This window comes from Clarias gariepinus, chromosome 3 (genome assembly GCF_024256425.1).
Source record: "Clarias gariepinus isolate MV-2021 ecotype Netherlands chromosome 3, CGAR_prim_01v2, whole genome shotgun sequence".
In the NCBI taxonomy this organism is placed as follows: Eukaryota; Metazoa; Chordata; class Actinopteri; order Siluriformes; family Clariidae; genus Clarias; species Clarias gariepinus.
In genome coordinates, this window is record NC_071102.1 from 34172675 (window position 1) to 34187515 (window position 14841).

Here is a 14841-nt window from a genome sequence, read left to right on the forward strand (position 1 = left end):
CTAACGCGTTAGGTCCGCCATTTAAGTACTCAGTTATTTAGTTACTTTAAAAAAAAATTTATCCATTATTCAGACAATTTATGTAATCCGTGAGCCAGACAGCAATCATTCCCAATCTGTTAGTATGTGTGTGAAAGTCATCCTACAAGCCCCGCCCCCTGATTGGGATCTAAAGAACCAGTGATTTGATAAAACTCCATGAAATCTACAAAAGTGCAGAAATCATTATTTATAAAGAACAAAGTGCCAAAACTTATGCACTTGCTATAAACAGAGTAAAGATATAAAAAAGAAAAAGTTCAACTGTTGATATTGTTGAGTTTTCGCCAAACGTGTTTAATACTCATGTAAGGAGTCTCCAGTGTCAGTGCTTTGCGTTGAGAGAAATAAAACACATCAGGATCTGGTTTATAGGAAGATAATCAACTTTGGTGTAGGAACATTAACTTCACATCACACTATTGTTGATTGCTTATAAAAAACGCTGTTTTATTACTTATTAATTTCCACAGTTAAACTACTAAACGCCTGTACACATAGGTGCATAAAAAAATTAAATCCCAACATATCCCTTGAACAGTGAGATTCATGAGCCATTGATGAACAGGAGCGCCTGTCTTTTGCCGTACGCTCGATCGACGCTCCCGCAACCCTGCGACACGTGCATTGTGCAGTCGACAATGAGACCTCCTTTCTGAGCACTTGCTTTCTTTTCATCTCCATACAGCCCACCCACCTGCCATTTACCCTGGCTGTTAGCATCCTAATGCGCCGCTCCTCGCCCTCAACCCACGTAGGCTTCTACCGATATTACTGTAATAAGCTCGTTACCGGCTGCTCTTATTAATTAAACGAAGTGGTCAGGGAGCCCTTTTTAATTTTCCGGGCCTCTAGCAGTGCAGAGTGGCTGCTATCTCATGAACACACTACAGGATTGAAGATTTGTCGCGAATGGAGTTAATTATAAGTACAACCTAATTAAGCTGGATGAAAACATTGTTTATAGAAGGGGTTTGCTTAAAAAGATTTACATCCCCAGAAATGTGACCTCACAGCATTTAAATTTAGGGGTTGTTAAATTTTCAGCTGTGATCCTTTTGCATTCGAGTGGTAATCATAAAAAATAATAATAATAATGATGATAATTATGACGTATAAGATCTAATGCTTTCCAGATGCAGCTAATAACGGGGTTGTATCTCCAAGTGGCACCAAAGGCTATCTCTGATCAGTATGATGATCCTGAGCCATGCTCAAACAACCCACTGAGAACGGCACGTCTTCCAGGAGGTCACACTCCCACCGGCATTTAGATACACAGCATTTAGAATGGATGTTTCTGCAACAGGTGGCTCAGAGTGGTGGACTTTGTGTGTTTGTGAGAGAGAGAGAAAGAGAGAGAGAGACTGAGAGAGAGAAAGAAAATGATCTTGCAGTCAGACAGGAGCCAGGCATTCCGATCAATATTCTCAAGCGTCTGATGAGCTGCGATAGCGAACAATCCAAGTCCTAAATTTGAGTCTCCCTATGTCACTCATAGACCCTTTTTTTTAACCATTTAAATTCAGATCAAGAATTGGCATCATGGCTCTTTTCACAGCCTGGTTTAGTTATCTGATGTTACAAGGGTCTGACTCATGGATTAAACAGAGCTGTGGTGGCCTCCAAGTGGTGCGGAGGAAACTGATGATGGTCTTCGGCCTACCTGACTGACAGCTGTAGCCTTAATGTGGGAGTGCCCTAATGACAGGTGGGAATTGGTGCGTTTTGAAGGAAATAAAAAAAAATAATAATAATTTTGTAGATTTGGTAAAAATAGTAGGCAGAAAAAAAATCTCACAAGCACAAAGAGGTCATCCTTAGGACAACATGACGTCATCATGACCTCACACAAAAAAAAAGCAAAAATAGGCACTCTCAGGTTCACGATGAACTTTATTGTTGTCCACCTCTGCGTGTGGCTGGTGGCTGCTGAGGACCGAGACACGCTCCAGCATCCTGCAGCACAAACGCAGGCCAGCTAATGGACCAGCTGGGAAACTGCTCAACAGAGAGAGGATGTGTCTGAGATGAAAGCGGCTTCACAGGCTGCCTTCTAAACAAAAGCTTTAAATCTTGTATTGCACTCACACTGATAGTGATTTTTCACTTGAAGTCCTTCTGTGTTACACTAAAGGGTGTTCTTATCTTCAGTTGCCATGGTTTTATTGGTATTGTCTGTCTTGTGGAAAGTCCAAACAAGCTACCTAGAGAACCTATAAAACATCCACTCTACACACTGATGTCAAAATTAGGATTTTTTTCCCCCTTAATGCTAAGAATCAGTGATTGATTATTCAATAATAAGAACAAACGGATGCACATTTTATTGTGAGTTAAGGTTTTATTTAAACAGTTGTAGTATCACAATCCAGCATTGCCTATACAATGATTTAATTGTGACGGCCCCCATGTGTTTTTTTGGTGGTTTTTTTATAATGGGGAAATCATTGTAAATTGCACACAAACATTAACTCGCTTTGACCCTCTGTCTTTCTTATAGACACTCGACCTGGCCGTGAATAGCCCCGCCCCTTCGTGCACGGCACTGCATTCGATTTCCACCCAATGCCCAAACCCCAACCACTGGCCCAAGCAGAACCCCTCGACAGAAACAGCTGAAAGAAAACGTTTTCAGGTTTTTACTGGGAATATATAATTCTTTAACATCTCAATTACAACAGTATTATAGTAGTTAAAGAATATAATATTTGTACTGTTTGTAAATTAAACTACAACTTTTTTTTGACTGGGTCTTTTAATTGTGCAGAATAAGAGAACACCGTTATAATAGCAAAAACTCCCTTTATTTCTTTACATAATCCCCTGCTACACTAATGCACTTATCCCAGCTTCTCCCTAGCGCATTAGAAATAAACATTTTGGCAGGTGACACACAAGATATACATACTGTTCTATAAGAAAAAAAGAGCTTTTTTGTTGAATTCTATTTTAAGTTCATTCTTAAGGCTAAGGTCTTCTAACTGAAGTTTAATGTTGCTGTTTAATGCCAAAAACTAATGCTATAAGAAATGGAATACATTTAATTACTTCTGTTCAATTCAGTTGTGAAGCATTTAAATAAAGCATTATACAGTTATGACAACTGTTTGTCATAAGGTTCAAGGTTCTAAATTGTAACTGAAAATTATTGTTGAATTGGGAACCAAAAAGAACAAAATATCCTCACAATAATACAAAAAAAAAAAAAAGCAAAGGTCTTTGCAATCAACAGGTCCTCACATTGATGAACCAGTATCAAGTATCCTTAAAATGGTAATAAAAAGTCAAATGTCCTCAAAATTATATGATAATGTCAAATGTCCTCACAATTACCATGTAACACTTGCCAATTCTATAACAGCTCACAAACATTCATTTATTCTCTATATCATTCATTCTGAGCAGGCTTGCAGGATGTCTGGAGTCTATCCCAGGAGACTTTGACCACAAGGTGGGGTACACCCTGGACAAGGTGCCACACACACACACACACACACAAACTGACACACTGGGGGCAATTTGTGAATGTCAGCTGGCCTAATCTGCATGTCTGGTAGGAAACCAGAGGACCCAGAGGAAACCCATTAAGCAGAGAAAATGCAAACTTCACGCATAGAGAGTTGAGGTGGGGATCGAACCCTTACCCCCCGAAGGTATAATCCAAAGTGCTAACAACTAGGCCTCCATGCTGCCACCTTAAACATAATTAACCACAAACATGATACACATCAGCAACGTTCATCAGCACATCAGCAATCTTCAGCTTTCAATGCAATATTCTAAGAAATGTAATACATTTTCAACAAACGTAATAAGGATTTGTTACACTTGTGGGAAATCTTGAGGGATTTTTTTTATATTAAAAGCTGCAGATTTGTGGTTTATTACTTTACAACCTTAAAACTTAAACTCCCTTACAACCTACATCAATGACTTGGCCCAGAGCAAGCGTGCGACCTCTGTGAGACCACCAACGCCTCCCTCCAACACATTCTGTCAAATTGTAAGACTGCACTGACACAGTTTAAAAGGGAGCCAACAAATAATACCTTTTCACTGGCAGGGGAACCTTTAGCTATACAATAAAATCCCAAGTGTTGATTTAACACTTTCAGAGTATATTTGAGTCCACACTCTCAGTGCTAATTCATCGCTGGGGAATTTGCTGTGTATTACGAAGAAGTCAGCGGCATTCAGTCTCTGACGCCAGGGCTGGGTTGAAAGATGGAGGTGGACCAGGGCAGACGGCTCCATTTTCTTTGGAATATAGCCAAAACCACAGTATGTCCAGACATGAATTTGTGTTCCACAGGTCAGAAGTGTGTAGTTACAGTTGAATTCCCTGTGTCATGAGAGAAGGGTTTGGAGGCAACCCAAGAGAAAAACCAGGCAAAATACCCCGACCTGGTTGCCTAATGCAGGAAAGGTGGATGGAGAGTTGGGATCTACCTGTTGGTGCCAGGAGTTAGAGGCTTTGTGGCAGCCACAGCAACATGCATCCTCAAGGACTTGGGGTTCTCGGGAGCATAACTACACAAGTGTCAGAATAAGGCAAAGAAAGCAAGCTTCTGGCTCTGGATGAGAAGATGGGATAAGACATGGAAAGCAAGTAACGTTGTAAAGCCAGTAAAGTGACGTTCCTGAGTACTGCTTCACCATCAAGAGATGTGATCATAATCACCAAGACCTTACAAAGGTTGTCACGGCTTTTATTTAAAACAATTAAAAGAAAAAAATAGTTTATTTTTTGTTTGTAAACCAATGATAAGGTTAGGATTAGGTGTGCTACAGTATAGCGGTCATTATGTCAATGAAAGGGAATTAACCAGCTATAGCTGTCAATATGTAAATGAAAGGTCCGCACAAAAATTGGAATACCGCCCTGTGTGAGATACGGATTGGAGACATTTCTCAAACTGATGAAGGGTTTTTGAAAATCATGGATTAAAATGAGATGAGCTGCAGCTGGTGAGCCACTTCAGCCCTGGGATGAGGGTCGGGTACCATAAATGATGAGAAAAAAAGAAGAGGAATGCTGTATGCGAGCTTGCATCCCTGCATGTGTGAATGTGTAGGTGTGTGTGTGAGTGTGAGTGGGCATGTACCAGTGGAGTGTGCGTGTGTGGGATGACGGAAACAAGCATACACTAGAGACTACCGTGGCTGAGAAACAGGCAACGTGTGGGATGAGTTTGTCTGGCCTCTCCTCCCCGAATGGACATGTCCATCATGATTAGCAGGATGGCAAGCATCCAGCTTCATTCTGTCTCTCTTTCTCTCTGTGTCTCTTCCTTTTTAAGGTACACAGTTACAGATTAAAAATCAGCCAGCGTGAGAGAGCAGAAAATACAAAGAGAATGTGGGTTTGTTTTTGTGATTTCTGGCCTGATGGGAGGTGGCACCTTCGTAAACAGAGGTGCTTGAATTTCTCAGACCATTTTATGAGATTCTTTCCCTACGAATGATTACACAACATTTGTTCCTCAGATGGCATTATGCATGGCATCTGTGTCTTACCTGGCTCTTTCCTCCAGGGCCACCAACATGCCAAAGGGGCATAAGTTCACAACCCAGGACTGAGAGGAAACCCATTACTGATACAGGGATGCTGCACCATGCCTGACCCTGTGCTCTGACTCAGTTCTTATAATATCTAGGATATGCAAATACAGCACTTTGCTGTAGCGGGGAGGATGAAATGCGTTACATCACAACACTTGATGGCATTTGGTCTTTAACAATATGTAGCATGATATTTAGCTTTGCTCCAGTGGCATGGCAGAAAAAAAGGATTGAAGGAAGAAAGACAAAGAAAATGAGGAAAGCAAGGGAGAGAGAAAAAACATAAAGTAAAAAGAGTGAAAAAAGTGGGTTAAAAAAGTAAATAAATCACTGTAGCATTTTTGTAGTTTATCTCGAAGTCTGAGTTCTCATGCTTGCACATGGGGTCAAGATTAGGTTATAGTATTGGTCTACTGATTGGAAGGTCCCAAGTTCAAACCTCAGGTCCCACCTACTGTAGTTGCTACTGTTTGTGCCTTTGAGCAAGACCCTTAACCCTCAACTGCTCAGATGTATAATAATGTAAAATGTACGTGGCTCTGAATAAGGGCGTCTGTCAAATGCTGTAAATGTAATGTAAACATCCAGTGGACAGTGGTGGCACAAACTGCTAAATGTCTGAGTTACTAATCAACAGTGTTGGGTGTAACACGTTATCAAGTAACTTGGATTACTTTTTCGATGTAAAGAGTAATCCTTGCATTAGGTCCGCCATTTAAGTACTTGGTTATTTAGTTATATTTTCAAAAATGCCATCCGTTATTTAGACAATTTATGTATTCGTGAGCCAGACAGCAGTCATTCCGTTAGTGTGTGTGCGTGAAAGACTTCCTACTAGCCTGCCCGCGACAACCCGCCCTCTCTATGCGTTTTGACTTACGGTAAGAAGCGGTGTGAGGCACTACTGTATGATCCCCCGCGAGTGACCGCCCGATGTGCTTCGATCTGCTAGCCTCCGCGAGGGCCGATGCGTGGAAAGATGGAAACCTAATCACAGCGCCAAAACTTGCGTTGAATCATGATGAACCGTACTCACGGCCACCGTGCGAAACCGCGTAGGTGAGATAGGCGTATTAGTAGTTAGCAGATTATGGGCCAAACTTTGCTGAGTGAGATGGGAGAATAATTATAAATGTCTTGATTAAAACAACATGCATGAGGAATCACAAAGGAGTTTTTTATTTTCTGCAGTGGAAATGTACTTAAACTAGTTACATTTATCAGAAAGTAATGCTGTAATGTAACTGATTACTTTTTAATGACAGTCAGTTTGTAATGTAGTTAGCTACTTTAAAAAGTAACATCCCCCAACACTGCTAATCAAAGTTCGGGGCTCAAGCCCAGGCACTAGCAATTTTGCTTTGCTAGCAAGAGTTACAGTAAAACACTAGCACTTTGTAAACATTCACAATTGCTGAGAAATACATTTGCGGTACATTAAGTACAAAAACAGACAACATCCAACTTGCTACTTGTTGCAGCCCAAAATAATTTTAAAAAAGCAAAAAAAATATAGAATAGAATAGATGGAGGAACATGCTGTCCAGGGTGTACCACGCCTCGTGCCCAAAGTCCAGGCCTGAGATAGATTCCAGACCCCCTGGCGACCAGGATAAGCAATTCTTTTTGTAACATGCTGTGCACATCCCTTCTTTAATTTAATTTAATTTAATTTAATTTAATTTAATTTAATTTAATCGAAACACAGGCAGCACTAGATGCTGATTCACAGAAGCATGAACCAGAAGCCAGACATCTTGGCATTGTGCCTTTACTGTGTTTCACACTGACGCAAACACAAACACACACACACACACACACACAACTGAGGTATTAAATGCTTCACTTAATACATTTGAAAAGGTCAACAGGAGGCATCTGTCTAGAAACAAGGTAAGCTGACAGAAAAGATGAGCAATAATATCATGCAACATTTGATAAGCAAGCTCAGGTATGAGATTTCTCAGTACAGACACATTTTACATGCACCTCACGCGAGCGAGGTCAGGTCTTTGCCCAGACTGCGTCAGCACGATGGTCCAGCGGTGTAATGAACAGTTCCTTATTCGACAAAATGGTTCTTTATCTTCAGGTCACTTCTGGCAATTCGTCCACTTCCAGTCACTATTCACAAGTTCAACTGTAGGTCAAGAGTGCAAAATCGATCCTAAACCACTTGTTGACAGCCGTTCGAAATCAACACACTTAAAGCTAGTCAGAAGTAGCAAAGAACTTTCTAATATATATATATATCTTTTATTCTACATGGTCAGGATGTACTGGGTACATGATCCAGGTTTTATACTGGACTCAATGGCCAAAAGGTGTTATACAGATATATGTTGCTGATGTCTCTTCCTGAAACCTCTTTCCATTCATTGCTGAAATGTTACTTTACATTGACATTGGCTGGAATGAAATGTTAATGTTAGTTTATGTCAAACCATTTGAATTGACAGGCCAAGTTTTCCAAAGCGCTACTCATCACATCAAACTCTCTCTTTCCACTGAAGATGATCTTATCTTTGTGTTGTGATAATGTCTAATGTCCTTACACTAATAAAAAAAAAGTGTCAGGTGTCCTTGCAGTCATCAGGTCCACACAATGACTTTACACAATGTTAGGATAGTCAAATATCCTTACAATTACAAGAACTTGTCAAATGTCCTCACAGGGATTAAATAATAATAGTCAAACCCGCTCATAATCACCAGGTCCTCATAAATATTGGACGGAGTCAAGTGTCCTTACAGTGATTGGCAGGACATGACACTTTACGATCAATTAGTTCTTAAAATGATACTGTAAGTGTCAGCTGCCTTCACAGTGATCGGAACGTGTCAGATGTCCTCACAACCACCAGGTCCTCAAAATGATATGACTGTGTCAAATGTCTTCACAGAAATTAGAAGGTGTCACATGTCCCCACAATTAGCATGTCCACAAAATGATAAAATGTCCCCACAATGACGAGATAGTGTCTAACGAAGTAATCGAAAAGTGTCACATATCCTCAAAACAATAGGACAGCGTCAAGTGTCCTCAAAGTGATCGAAAAGTATCACAAGTCCTCACGATCAGCAGGTCCTCAAAATGATTAAATGTCCCCACAATGACATAGTAAATGACAATGATTGAAAAATGCAAACCTGTCCCTATAATCAACAGGTCATCAGAGCAATCAAATGTCCCCAGAATGATAGGACAGTCTCATGTGTCTTCACAATCACCACGTACTTACCGTTTGACAATAAGAATGCCATTTCAGCACTTTATATGTGAACAATTATAAGAATTAAAACCTTTATCTTTGTTTACCAATGTTAACATGTTTACATGTATTATGTCATTATGTCAAAAACAAAATTATTACATTGATTTAAAAAAACTGTGAGTGTAAGATCTGGAGCAGAGACATTTGAGACAGTGAGAACTTTAAAAAAGCTTCTTCACCTTCACCATGATTTCTCATTATGTCTAACAATGGCATGAATGTTCTAATAGACTGTGTTCATAATGTGTATATATTTCATGTTGAACACAAGCCGCAGCGGGCTTTAAAAAAATAACAGATGGCTCTTATTAAGCAAAAAGTATTGACCTTGCTGTTTGCTTGTGGACCACGGACCTGCTGGTCATGTGTAAGAGGATGTCTAAAAAGAGCTTTAGCTTCCAGTTGTCTGATTTATACAACCCACTCAGGAAACTTCCTCACCTAGCAACAGTAGGGGACAGTGAGAGCAAAACACACACACACACACACGGTCACACGGTCACTGTCCATCAGTCCTTCGCCCAGAGTGAATGGCTGCACAAGCAAAATGTGATTTGAGGTAAAATGGACATCGCTGTGACAGGATCAGGGCAACTAAGGAAGCGTGAGTGGATTAAAGTGTAAAGTCAGCTTGACAGCTTAACGCGTCAAACAGCTACAGTCTACAAACACAATAGTAAAAGATCATGTAGTTTAAGGGGGAAAATGATAGCGTTATAGCCAACATTAAATTTGACATTCTGAGCAGGAGATCTCACATAGTCCATTAAAATCCCAGGATTCCTTCTGACTATTCCTTCATGTTCTTCTTGCAATATGTTTTAAATGTACGAGTTGTACGATAAGCCTTATACAAAATGAAATTAAAACAGTTTTAAATTATGCTGCTATGTAATACACTTCAGAATAATACACACCTTGATAAGCTTCAACATTAAAGGGTTAAAACAGGTATATTCAGTTTCTGAGTTCCAATGTTTTTTAAACTGATAAGGGTTCTAAGCTTATCTAAAAATGGGTTAGAGTACGAACTCATTCTTTTACTCACTGTCTATACCGGTTACACCGTACAGGTCCGGGGAGGCCTCAATGTATATCTCAGGGGTGCGAGGTGGGGTACACCCTGAATGGGGTGGCAGTCCATCTCAGGGCAGACATTCACACACTATGGGCAATTTGAAATTGTCAGTTAGCCTAATCTGCATGTCATTGACCTGTGAGAGGAAACCCGAGTACCCTGAAGGAAACCCACCAAGCACGGGGAGAACATGCAAACTCCACACACACAGACCAGAAGGTGGTGCTCTTTAAGGCTCCATAAAGAACACTCAGCTTGAGTGCTCGCTTTTTTGATAGAGTTCCATTTAAAAAGTAAGAACCTGGCACCAATCCAAAGGAGCATTTTTAAATCCTTGAAACAACATTCTCAATCATTCCAAAGATTTCCTCAGGGTTCTAGAATTACCTTGATCTTTTTAAAAAGAAAGGGTATAAAAAAGGGATTGCACTCATACACATCCACAGGTTCTACTTTGAACTCCTACTTAGAATTTTTCCTACAGTAAAATAGGTGAAATCTAGAACCTGTAGGTATTTTAGATTTTTCTTGCATTATTGATGTCTTTAAGACCTATTGTTTGCGCTTTGAATTGACGGGAAGTTTGTTCATGTATTTTTTGTTAGGTGCCTTATTTTGATCAATGGATCTGGGGACTATCCTGGGAATACTGTGTATTAGAGGTAGAAAAATTCCAAGCAGATTTTAACTTGAGGTCAGGAGTGGATCCCTGCTGAGTGTGAATGTAGAAAATTAATTGTATTAAATCTCATTGGCTTTTATCTTAAGCAGGCGTCAAATATCAGTAATCTTAGTTGTGTTGTAGGTCAGTCTGATTTATTATACTGTTGACAGAAAGATACAATGTTGTGGAAAGGATAATAATAATAATAATAATAATAATAATAATAACACCTTTCTTTGGCTCAGTGATCTAAGGTAAGGTTGATGTTCTGGTGAGGAATAGTCACACGGTGCTCACACGACTCCAGCAACAGAAATTTTGAGAGGAATGACATGATATACAGATTTAATTCTCACTGACACACATACTGTACATACACACACACATAGTTTCTCCAGAAACCTGTTGCTGCACATGAATGCTCAATTTTATTTGCTTTTATTTATTACTCCATTATCAAGACTAAGAAAGAAAATTTTGTTCAATAACAAATTATTACACGTCATGATTTAAACACACGTCTCACTGCTTCTTGGCACTTTTATCATTAGCTAGGTGATCAATTAAGCATCTAGAAAATGGTGTGGTGCAGGAATCTAAAGGAAGTTATTTAAAGTCCATGATGTACGTGATGATATGGAGTATAGGTTACATAAACAGATTTAAACTGTACAAAAATAACACTGTCCCAACATCATGGTATTATTATTATTATTGTACTGATGGTGGCTTGAAACCTCTGAGATGATGTTGGCATGGTTTTAAGAATTCTTTAAATAAACATTAGGCAATGGGAATCACCAGGTATCACTCGATACGATAATATCACGATGCCTAACTGCAGATTTCATTTGTATTGCGATTTGGGCTTTTTTTTGGTGTTTTTTTTTGAGGGGGGGGGCAGATTTTGTTACAACACTATACCAACGTAGTAAGTAATTGCAAAAATATGCTGTGCTGTCTGCCAATTGTGTGAATAGTTTAAAGAATGCCACCTGCAGGATTACAGATGAACGGCAATGTTTCACAACCTCAAATGCAAACATATATATATAGATATATAGATACACAAAATACAGAAAATGCTACACAAAAGAATAATTATTCCCACATCTCTAGTAAACATATTAAATGCATTAAATCTCAAAATATGTTTTTTTGGCTTGTCACTCTGGGAAACACATAGATATGTCACCCCCCCCCTCCCCCGCCCCCTTTTATTTATTAATCCAGAAATTTAAAAAAATTAAAAAAAAATTAAAAACATTTAAAAAGGGATTCTCAAAGGTTATAGTACCTACAATTCATTTCAGTTCTGATCTATTTACCGGATACCACATGGAACCCTTTGTGATAGGGAAACACTTTGAGGTACTGTAAGTGACCTCTCAGAAGAACAAGTCGAAAAAACCTTAACCCTTAAGCCTGGCATGTTTTTGTAATAGGAACGTAGAGGTTATGATGAAGGGCTTAGCTATAAAAAAAATAAAAAGACGGATACATTTAAATCCTTAAATAGCTTTCTGAGCTTGTCCCATTGGGAAACCCTACAACAAAGTGGTTTTCTGCAAACAGATGCTTAATAGTAAAGCTTTTCATTTCTCTTTATGACTTGTGTCTTTCAAAAAACCTTAAATGCCCCATACAACACCCTACATTTATTTCACAAGATCTATATTCTAATGCTGTACACCATGTTCCTTCTTCTTCTCTTCTATTTCTGTTTATTAGCACCTGATAACTATTTATCTTGATCAGAATTATGTCATGTTTGTTACTGTGTGCACATTTGCACAAGTGCACTCTGTGTTCTCTTGTCTTTACATGTAGGTATCGTTATTAGCTAGCTTTGTTAATTTGATGTTGTAGGTTGCACCTTGGCCCTGTTGCAACGATGTTTGTTTTCACTGTGTACTGAACTATATATAATACGGTATAAAACTTTTATAAACAATAAAAGCGTACTCGACTTCATAGTGCCTTTAAATGGGAAATAGCTTGCCAAGGGGTTTCGTAGGGTCTCATGAGGCTACAGCACTCTTATTATTGTAAAAGAGTGTTCCAATTAAAGCATCGTTAGGAAGTCAATACCAACTACATAAACCTCTATAACCCTGCTATTAATTTCTTTTGGCATGAAATATAAGATTTGCACTAAAAATCATAAACATAAAAGAGTGCATGATAAAAATCCATGTAGTCTGTATTTGTGTATTTGCAGTTCCTACAGTAAGAGCATCTAAAGGATTTACTTTAAATGAAAATCTTCTATACTTGGATCATCTTATTAAACTGGTTAAACCTAGAGCTTTCTTTTTTTTTTTTTCTTGGAAACCCTTAAAGCTTCTACACTGAACTTGAAAACCTCCACTATAGTGTGTGTATGTGTGTGTATATATATCTAAATAACCATTAGGAATGTTATAACTCCATGACTTTTTAAAGAACCCCTTAAATCTATCTTTTTGTAGTGTTTTTAATAACTTCACCATTAATCTGGATGAGTGGATAAGATAAAACCCATGCACTGTTTTTTTTTTTTTCTCTAAAGGGTTCCTCGTGGGTTCTGTGGGTGTTTAGTGTTCTCAGATGAATGATGAGGGTCTGCTTAGAACCTCTCAGTGGAACCTCTTCCTAAAACAGTGTAGTTAGGAGCCCTAAATGTCAATTGATGATGATGATGATTAAAAGAATAATAATAATAAGAAGAATAAGAAGAAGACCACTGTCTCCTTGCGAGATGATGGTGTGTTTGGTGAATCTCTCCCCCATATTCCCCCCACCACCACCCCCAGCTCTACCCCTGCTGACCCTCTACCGCCTTGGTGCTAAAGTTTCCTACCTGTCGTCAGTCTGCCATTCTCCGAGCAACAGGTCTCTGAATCTGTAGCGCGGCGGCAGCGGCAGCACCTCCTTCTCCAGCTCCACCATGGCGCACCGCCGAGCCGAGCCTCACACACACACACACACACAAGCACAACCCAGCTCACTTCACCCTTTCACTTTCTTGTGGTTTGCCGCTGCAGTCCCGAGGCCATGTCTCTCCGCTGCGCATCTCACGTTCAGTTTCGTCCAGGGTTGCCAGATTGCGCAGGCAAAAAAAATAATAAAAAAATAATAAATGGTTGGGAACGAGTCTAAAGTGTATCCAAGTGTGTCTGCGCTACACAAGCTTATATTCCTGGCTTTGCGCAAAGGGAATCCCCCAATCTGGCAACCCCGAGTGCGTAAAACGCGCAGTGGATCTCCGCTGGAGCATCACTGTACTTCAACCGGTTACCACCCCGAACACCACGAACTCTCCCTCTCTCTGTCTCTCTGTCTTTCTGTCTCGCTCTCTTGTCTCTGTCTCTGTGTGTCTGGTAACACTCTGAACACAAATCCACTCTTTAGCAGGGACGTAGGGTAGGGGGAAGGATGCTTATCAAACTACTGCGCCTCCACAGGTTACCATAGTTACCGCGCGTGCTGTTTAGACACTCTTCAGTACAGGAGTCTCAACCGAAATGGACATAAATCATAGTATTTCCACACTCTAGACAGAGTCTTAGCGCACATGTCAAAATAATTACGTTTGTAATTATAAACTAAATTATAAAATATTATAATTATTATTATAACACGTGATGGATAAAATCCCACGTGAAAAAGTACTCATATAGATGCTTACATGTATATCTCTTGAGAATTTTCCTAGATATGTGTTTATCCTTTTCAAGCAAAGCAACAGGTTTCAAAAGAAAAAGATGTTACAATGTGACTGAATCCAGAACCCTACACTTATAGGTTCATATCAGAGACGGTTCCAAGTCCATTAATCAGCTAAGAACCCCTTAGCCCTAAACTAAAAATCCTTTCTCGAAAAGAACCCCTTTCTTGTAGGTTATATTTTTATGAATATCTACAACAGTGACAAGATAATGCATTTGGACTGTTTGACTGCCCTGGTGCCTCGCTTCTGGTTGGAGATCTTGTCACATAAATGCCCCGTGTGGTCAGCCTGGGATGACTGGGGACGGTTCTACTTTTCCACGTAGATGTTCCTGGCCTCGGGTGATGCAGACAGCTGCTCTCGGAGGACTTGTGATTGGAGTCGCTCGATAGTTCAGGACTGGAGTTTCCTACAGTCTATCTGAGCCTCCAATAACGAACTGAACTTAAACACATTTCGTGTTATACTGAACTTCTAGACTTCTAACACACAGTATGCCTGCAGATCA

At 39.6% G+C, this 14841-nt stretch overlaps 1 protein-coding gene across 2 annotated transcripts in view; it reads right to left on the minus strand.

Moving 5' to 3' along the window:
* LOC128518256 (potassium channel subfamily T member 2) overlaps window positions 1-13905 on the minus strand; it is a 110776-nt gene extending 96871 nt beyond the window's left edge. For both annotated transcript variants that reach the window (XM_053491266.1, XM_053491265.1), the window contains exon 1: window positions 13464-13905. In XM_053491266.1, coding sequence (XP_053347241.1) covers window positions 13464-13552 — 89 coding nt within the window. In that variant the 5' untranslated portion in view covers window positions 13553-13905. The remainder of the gene's footprint in view (window positions 1-13463) is intronic.
* Window positions 13906-14841: the final 936 nt, after the last annotated feature.